Raw genomic sequence first — 8,873 nt, forward strand, 5'->3', positions numbered from 1 at the left:
AGCAAGTTTTCCCCGGGTAAAGCAAATGTCAAGACTTGACAGATGGACCCTTCTAAAGTTTGGTACAATGCAAAAGTAATTATTTAACATTATGATACACCTTCTAACAATTTTTTATATGTCCTTACATGAATGGTAAATTTCTCCATAAATTCACAAAGATAAACTATAACATCTTAGATTTGAATTTAAAATTTTAAAAAATATTCAATCTATCAATATTCACATTTTTCAATTGAAACCAGTCTTGTTATCTATCAAACACAGACACAAACAAAATAACAATAATTAAAATAAATTGAACATAATCATATCTGTAACATATTAAAAAAAAGTTTTTCTATACCGATCCGAAGTAATCAATCACGCTTAAACTTTCGATTAAGATTGAACCATTCATATTTAAAATTTAGACAGATCTATCAGAAAATGCAGTGCATTATGAATTAACTAATGTAATTGTAGTTGTTGAATGAGAAAATAGTAGAGATATAAGGTTGTTAATTTGATTCTTGTTGTGAATAACATGAGAATATGCTAATAAGTACCTGCAGAGCATTGATCCCTAGCTATATAGTGTAGAGGAGCAGAATTTGGCGTGAAGTGAGAACAAGTTGACCATGGTGTGTGTACATATTTTGACATCATCATCCATAAATGTCAAACAGACAATGTGTCAACGTAAAGTACTGCACAACTAAGCATATATGATTAATTCTCATACGATAAATGACAAAACAAATACTAGTAATTTATAGTAAATGATTCAGAAAAATACATAGTTTTAGTTTACAAACATGTGAAACAAACTAGACATATTTATGGAACTTGAAACAAGCACCCTCAACTAGCAAATCTCATGTTTGCAAATATACCCCTCTTAATATTCCAAATTTCAAGACATGAAAATATATATCCATGCTCATGATCATGACTCCCAAGTTGAAGGAAGGATAGGTTTTGTGAGAATTTTTTCTGGTGCTTGATAGAATGATAGTGGTGGTGATGATGAAGACGTTGTTGTTGAGGATGGTAATGATGATGACATGATGAGAGCATCCATGATATTATACTCCACAGCTTGAACATCGTTGTTATTGGCTTCTGCAGCCACAATTTGATGGATAAGATCATGATGATGATGCTGTGAATCGGAAGAAGAAAATGGGAGGCTAGAAACAAAATCATCCTTAATGGTTTCAATTTCACAAACTTTTGGCACAATAGAGTTATCAAGTTCCGCCAAATGATGACTAATACTGTCGTATTGTTGTTGTTGCTGCTGCTGATGATGTTGCCATATTGTGTTTGGATTATTATTATTGATGAAATTCTCGACAATATTAAAGTTTTGTTGAATATTTGGATTGAGATGATGAATGAATGAGCATGTATCAAATTGGTCATAATTGGAAGAAGGTACTATTTCTGGCAAAGATGGAGTATGAAAATTGGCATTCAAAATGTTGTTGATAGGATCATTTTGATCTTGTAGGATTGGAGATGGAAGATTGATGGGAAAGTATAGATGATGATGATGATGAGAGTTGTTAAGGATAGGATTGTCATTTAACAAAGGGAAGAAAGTTTCATTTCTAGGACAGTGAATATGATCAGAAAATGTAGTTAAAGAAGGAACAAAATCATGTGAAAGTAGTTTCTTCTTTATGCTTGAATTCCAAAAGTTCTTCACTTCATTATCAGTTCTTCCTGGTAAATGTTTTGCTATCTGTGCCCATCTGTCCAAATCCAAACCATATATATATATAGATACATATATAGATATATACTCAAGAAAGAAGAAAAGTGATTATTATTATTATGATGATGATATGAACAAACCTGTTGCCAAGAATGGTGTGAAGTTCAATAATAAGAGCAGCTTCTTGAGGAGAAAAGCTTCCACGTTTCAAATCAGGTCTTAAATAATTAATCCATCTCAACCTGCAACTTTTTCCACATCTTTGCAAACCTGCAAGTTTAGGCACAGAGCTCCAACATCCATGTCCATAAGTAGTGATGTAGTTGATGAGTTTTTCATCTTCTTCAGGTGACCATAAGCCTCTTTTAACTTTCTGTTTGTTGCAGCAAGAGTGATGTCCCATGTTGAAGAAGGTTAAGGTATTGTTTAAGCCCTAGGTAGGTTTTTATATGAATGGTGTGAAGAAGGAAAAGAGAAAAATGGATGGAATAATGGTGAAGTGAAGAGTGGTGAATTTAATGTGGGAGAGAAGGAGCATTGTGGACCAGTTAGGGTTTGTGGCAAAGGGCTAAAAGCTGCAGTGTCACCCTGCAACATTTGTAGGCCCTAGAATGGATTTTTTTTTCTTTCTTTTCTAATTTCACTCACTCTTAGATCAGATGGGCTAACTTGTACACGTGTCAGCCATGCAGGGTGTGGGACCATTGTCCTAACAGATACAACTTGGACATACACACCATGATTTATCAAGAGGAAATATTTTATGACAAATACTGTATTTTTTAGTTTGCCATTTGAAAAAATATACTGTATTTTAACACTTATTTGTGAAAAATGTATCAATAGTAGAAGATAGAAGAAAGTAAGAAAACATGTTGGATTATATAATTGATAGTTGTGCAAAACTATTCGATTACATATGTGTATATTTGAAATGTTGTATCTCTTTTGATTGAAAAACAAATCAATATATATATTAAGACAAGAAAAAAGGATAAGTACAAGAGATATTAAAAAAAATGTGCGAGCAACACTAAAAAAAAGCACGAAGCAGGAAAATTCGACTACCGACAAGCAGGGCTTTATTTAAGGGCGTGCAAGACGGGCTACCATACAGATCTAAAATTCATTAGAATTAAAATATTTATAAATATGGTCTCATAAAATATTTATCAGGTTAAATTTTAATTAAATAAGACGTCTATTTGTTTTGTCATGGTTAAATAGTGACTAATCTACATAGGGTCTCCGTAAATTTGAGACGACTCTGCCCATAGGAAACATAAGAGAGTATTTGGTCCCTAACACACTCCTAAACTCAAAGATACACAATGAGTCACACTCCCAATCAAACAAAGAGAGAGCATAAACTGAAGCATGGAAATAGACCCACTTCCAAGCCAAACTAATTATCGTATGCACTTAGTGGTTTCCTGACAAAACTTCCCGACAAAAATGATTTTGTCCCAATTTTCAAATAATCCAGACCACTGAACATCACACTTCTACAAAAAACACATATAATCACGGTAGCAAAATGCCCATAATAACGGTTGAACAACCGTTATTAGGTAGGGTGTGATTGTATGTAGGTTATTTACAACCATACTCTAGTGTCTGTGGTAGAAAGTTGGAAAACGCGCTACCTATAACCATGATTGTTTTAAATAATTGTAATGAAAAGTTTAAAGGTCATGGGTTCAATACCCAACAACGCCATTTTTGTTATTTAAACAACCTTTCATTACTGTTTTATCTTTCAATCGTGGTAGTATGTTGTTTTGAGTTTAATATAACGGATGTGAAATGCTAATTTCATCAACTGCTCACTCAACATACAACCTTTAAATGTGATATAGAAATTAATAATTTGACAAAATTAAATTATATTAGAATAACAAGTTACAAAGATTAATATTTTCCTTTTTTTTTCCTTTCATTCTATTCTATGTATCTCACTTATTTTTTTAAGTGTTAGAATTAGGTTCAATGCTTGTGACTCTTCAGCCAACACTTCATTCTCTACTAGTTCATTGAACCAATAAAGAACACATTCATATTTGGAACAAGTATGATAACTACTTTCTCATCTATATTGTCTTTTGATCTGTTAAACACGAATTGACAATTTCAAAAATAGAGATCGAAGTAGAGACAATCCAAAAAATACGAAAAACATGTGAAACTGAAATGAAAGAAAGCACATGGAAGAAAGATGTACCTTGAAAGTTCTTCAAAGGTAGGAATATTATAACCTATACAAAAAAATGAAAGAAAGTGTATGAATAACATGATTATCTTTTAGAAGAAGGAGAAGAAGATAAATCAGAAACAATGTTAAACTTGATTACCTTTTAGTATGAAGAAGAAGAAAGACGAGTTACGTGGAAGTAGAAGAGAGACGAGTATGCTGGATGTGGAAGAGAGAGAGAGAGATGTTAGGGTTTTGTATTTTGAGTGAGACGACTATTCTTTGTTGACAACTTGATAACTTTATAACTTTATATATATATATATATATATATATATATATATATATATATATATATATATATATATATATATATATATATATATATATATAAGACTTATCACCACGGTTGTTAAGAATAACTGTGATTAAATGTCATAACTAGTCACATCGGCTTTATATATTTATAACAACATCCATAGTTTTAAGTTATATTCAGAATTGCAATTGATCGCTTTAAATTTTTATATTGCAAGAAAGGAAAATATTGTGAATTCAATCAAAATTATTGAAGAAAGACGTACCTTGAAAGTTCTTCAAAAGTAGGAATATTATAACCTATACAAAAAAAAATGTATGAATAACATGATTACCTTTTAGAAGAAGGAGAAGAAGATAAATAAGAAACAATGTTAAACCTGATTACCTTTTAGTATGAAGAAGAAGAAAAACGAGTTACGTGGAAGTAGAAGAGAGACGAGTATGCTGGATGTGGAAGAGAGAGAGAGAGATGTTAGAGTTTTGTATTTTGAGTGAGACGACTATTCTTTGTTGACAATTTGATAACTTCATATATATATATATATATATATATATATATATATATATATATATATATATATATATATATATATATAAAAGACTTATCACCACGGTTGTTAAGAATAATCGTGATTAAATGTCATAACTATTCACAGCGGTTTCTGATACTAGCCTTGGTAATAGGTATTTTAATTTTAATATAATTTTAAGAGTATATGAACAAACTCTTTTTGTAACGACAAAATAAAATAAAAATTATTGGTGCTGAGATTCAAATCTTTTATGAACAGTGATAAAATGTTTTTGTAACCTTTCATTTATCACCATAATTGTTATTATGAACAGTAATAAAAATAAATTCAGACGCATTAAGATGAGTTATCACTATATTTTGTAATAATATCAGATCGACAATACACCTACTAAATCTTTATTGTCTCGATCAAACTTTTGAAAAACCTCTAAGACCCCTAAGATAAAGTGAGGAAGTGCTAGGGGCATCTCCGTCCACATAAGCACCTTAGAATAATCAAGGAGATTACCTCACATGAACAAATAAGTGATCCACAAACTTCACCTCTCTTAAACAAATCACACACCCCTCTTGATTATCAATATACCCAATATCATCAACTTTAAATTTATTTATTCTAAATATTTTTCCCAAATAAGTAATTTGCTAATTAAATCCTTGAAATTGTAACATTTGGTCACTTTAGTTCTTAAAGTTTATCAAATATGTAGAAAAAAACATCATAGAAATTATAGATTTTGAGCTTATTTTAAAGGGTTTTTATTTTAATTTTTAAAAATTATTTTATAAATCAATTTTAGTTTTGAATTTTTTTTAGTAGTCTCACATAAAAACTGTTTTAAAGTTATATCATATTATAAATTTGTCATTAGAAAACTGTATCATTTTTTTTCCTCTTCCTAATTTACAAAACTAAAAATCAAAAACCAAAACCTGTAACACCTATTTTAGTTTTTTAGTTTTTAAAATTCTTAAATAAAAAATAGTTTTATAAAATTAGTCTATCAAACAAATTTTAGTGTTTTCAAGTTTTAAAAATTAAAAAACTGTTTTACAAAACCAAATCAAACGTGCCTTTCATATTCATTGTTTTTAGAAATTATTTTTAAAATTTTAATATTTTAGGATCATCAACCCAATGACATGTTATAGATTCTCTCTCTCTTTCTTTCCCTCTCTCTATATATAAATAAATAAATAAATAAATAAATAAATATATATATATATATATATATATATATATATATATATATATATATATATATATATATATATATATATATATATATATATATTCTCAAGCTGAAACTCATATAAGTAAATGATCACAATGCATATTTTGTTTAATGTAGTTCAACATTCAAGATTAGTTTCATTTGCATTTGAGTTTGGTTTTATATTTCATTTGAGGTTTCATTTGAATTTGAGTTTCATTTGAGTCTTTGTATAAAACTCAAGTGGAAGCGAATTTGTAACAGAATCTTACACAATTCCAAATTGAGAAAGTTAGTTAGAAATTCTCTCTCTCTCTCTCTCTCTCTCTCTCTCTCTCTCTCTATTCTCATTCTTTCTTCATCTTCTCCAATTATTATACATTGTTAATGGAAGTTCATTATTGAACTCCAACAATTGGTATCCAGATCTCCGGTTCGATTCACAGGAAAACACGAGTGTTGGTGAGAATTGAGTGATTTACATAAGAACGAAGATGAACGGAAGGTTGAACACAAAGTTTCCAGTATTCGACATAAAGAATTAGAATCGTTAGTCGATTCACATGCGTGTGTTTTTTGGTGCTCAAGATTTCTTGATCTCGTAAATGACAGTTACACGCTGGTTACAGAAAATGCAACATAACACGAAGAAGCACACAACGTGAAAAGATAAAGAATGATCATAAGGAGTTGTTCTATAGCCATTAGTGTGTGAATACAAAGGTGTTTGAAAAAATTGCTGATTTGATAATGGCGAAGGCAGCGTGGGATACACTGATGTGGTACCATGGCAGTGATGTATCGGTGAAGAAAGTCTAGTTGCAGTCCCTATGCAAGCAATATGAGAATCTCCGCATGAAGAACAATGAGAAGGTGTCTGATTACATTGCTAAAGTGATTGTGATCACAAATGAGATGAAGTCTTATGGAGAAACGCTCTTTAAACAAGTAATCATTGAAAAGGTACAGAGATCACTTGCTCCTCAGCTTTATTACATAGTTGTAGCCATAAAACACTTTAAAGATACCAACACCATGAGAATTGAAGAGCTTCGCAGTTGTTTAGAGGCACAACAGTTACATCTAATTGAAAGAAACTCTAAAAAAAGAGTTAGAACAAGCTCTAAAAGATCAGACTCTGAAGGCTTCTTATGGAAAGAAGAACCAAAAGTAAGCATGGCTAGAGAACAAGAAAAAGTATGGCGGTGGTGATCAAAAGTCAGAACTCTCCACTATAGAGAGAAGAAGCATAATAATGTTCAGAAGGGAAAAGAGAAGTTTGATAAGAGGACGGTGCAGTGCTACAGTTGCAACAAGTTTGGCCACTTTGCTACTGATTGTTGGTCAAACAAGGTTAGAAAAGTTGAAGAAACTAACATAGCTAGAGGAGATTCTGATGGTGAACCTGTACTATTGATGGCATCTGAGAATGTAGGTGGATCAATGGTAGACTGGTGGTACATGGACACTGGATGCTCAAATCACCTAAGTGGAAACAAGCAATGGCTGGTTAATTTTGACTCTTGTAAAAGGACCAAGATCCGATGTGATGATGATAAGTATCTGAATGCCAAAGGAATGGGAAAATTCAGAGTTAAGTTGACAAATGGAAAAATTGTACTGATTAAGGATGTACTGGTATGTTCCTAGCATGAACAGAAATATGACGAGTGTAGGACAATTGATTGAAAAAGGATTTTCACTAACCAAGAAGGACAATCTCTTTAAGTTGTATGACTGTAATCTGAAGTTGATTATGTAGTATGAATTGGGAAGAAACAGAACATTTAAGGTGAATGTTGCAACACCAGACACTCAATGCCTTAATGCAAGAAGTGCCGAAGAGGAAAGTGAGTTGTGGCACAAGAGATTGGGGCATATGAACTACAAAATCTTAGGGCATCTGAGTTCAAAGAATCTAGTACATGGAATTCTTAGATTGTGGCACCAGAGAAATCATGTGATATATGCATGAGAGGCGAACAACCACTACTATAGAAAATACATATAATGACGATTGTGAAACACATATAGTGATGGTTGCATGTTCGTTGGTAGGTAGCGTGGGATTGTATGTATGATGGTTTCACAAAGGACGAGGGGCCGTGGTTATAAGTTAGGTAGTGCGCTACTTATAACAATGGTTTAATCAAACAACACCTGTGACATAATTTGTTACACACACAAACACACATACACACACACGCACACACACACACACACACACACACACACACACACACACACACACACATACACACACACACACACACACACACACACACACACACATATATATATATATATATATATATATATATATATATATATATATATATATATATATATTAATTTTATAGTATTCCCAAATTTTAAACCTGAATATTTTTGAATCATATCAAACTATAAACAACAATAAAACCATTTTGAATTGAATTAGATCAAAAATTGTATTACATAAAAATAGAAACGGCATAAAACAACCTACAATATACACATCATTACAATAAATAATACTATCTTATTGTCTTGGTGTTTTGTCTCTGAGTGTCTTGACTTTAAAGACCTATAATTTTAAATAATAGTAGTTGTGAGTGAATAACATTAGAAAATATAACTTACAATAAATTATGAATGAAGAAGATAAAATACATACTTGTTATTTTTTCCATATTCCTTCTTGATGTTCTTCATATGAAGTGGGCACTTGTGTTGCTTAAGAACAAGAATCTACACACAGGAGATAAAAAAAAAAGAGATAAGAGAGAATCTGAATAAAAACATAAATAAAATATTCACGGAATCTTAATGACTAGAGAGAAAGGTAAGTAATTATCCACAATATTCAAGATAGTCAAAGTCAAATTCTGAAAGGCAAAGCTTCCCAAGATGCATAGTCTTCAAGACAAA

The 8,873-nt window shown here is 31.1% G+C and overlaps 2 protein-coding genes across 2 annotated transcripts; one reads left to right on the forward strand and one right to left on the reverse strand.

Annotated features, from left to right (window-relative positions):
- Window positions 1–730: 730 nt before the first annotated feature.
- Window positions 731–2,309, reverse strand: LOC127087346 (transcription factor MYB26). The gene is made up of 2 exons (XM_051028233.1): window positions 1,843–2,309; window positions 731–1,739 (listed from the first exon to the last, which is right to left on the reverse strand). The coding sequence occupies exons 1-2, from the start codon at window positions 2,103–2,105 to the stop codon at window positions 929–931; spliced, it is 1,074 nt and encodes a 357-aa protein (XP_050884190.1). The 5' UTR covers window positions 2,106–2,309; the 3' UTR covers window positions 731–928.
- A 4,509-nt stretch (window positions 2,310–6,818) lies between these two features.
- Window positions 6,819–8,078, forward strand: LOC127082551 (uncharacterized). Its single transcript, XM_051022787.1, has 4 exons — window positions 6,819–7,160; window positions 7,317–7,601; window positions 7,726–7,923; window positions 8,022–8,078. The coding sequence occupies exons 1-4, from the start codon at window positions 6,819–6,821 to the stop codon at window positions 8,076–8,078; spliced, it is 882 nt and encodes a 293-aa protein (XP_050878744.1).
- Window positions 8,079–8,873: the final 795 nt, after the last annotated feature.

The sequence above is a fragment of the Lathyrus oleraceus genome, chromosome 5 (assembly GCF_024323335.1).
Source record: "Lathyrus oleraceus cultivar Zhongwan6 chromosome 5, CAAS_Psat_ZW6_1.0, whole genome shotgun sequence".
NCBI lineage: Eukaryota > Viridiplantae > Streptophyta > Magnoliopsida > Fabales > Fabaceae > Lathyrus > Lathyrus oleraceus.

Excerpts from the sequence above, each read along its gene's own strand:
- LOC127082551 (XM_051022787.1), top strand. The coding sequence starts at position 6,819 with ATGAAGAACAATGAGAAGGTGTCTGATTACATTGCTAAAGTGATTGTG. Across the intron at positions 7,602-7,725 it reads TACTGATTAAGGATGTACTG|TATGAATTGGGAAGAAACAG; the intron begins GTATGTTCCTAG and ends TTGATTATGTAG. Across the intron at positions 7,924-8,021 it reads TGTGGCACCAGAGAAATCAT|GTAGCGTGGGATTGTATGTA; the intron begins GTGATATATGCA and ends GTTCGTTGGTAG.
- LOC127087346 (XM_051028233.1), bottom strand. The coding sequence starts at position 2,105 with ATGGGACATCACTCTTGCTGCAACAAACAGAAAGTTAAAAGAGGCTTA. Across the intron at positions 1,740-1,842 it reads CACACCATTCTTGGCAACAG|ATGGGCACAGATAGCAAAAC; the intron begins GTTTGTTCATAT and ends GGATTTGGACAG.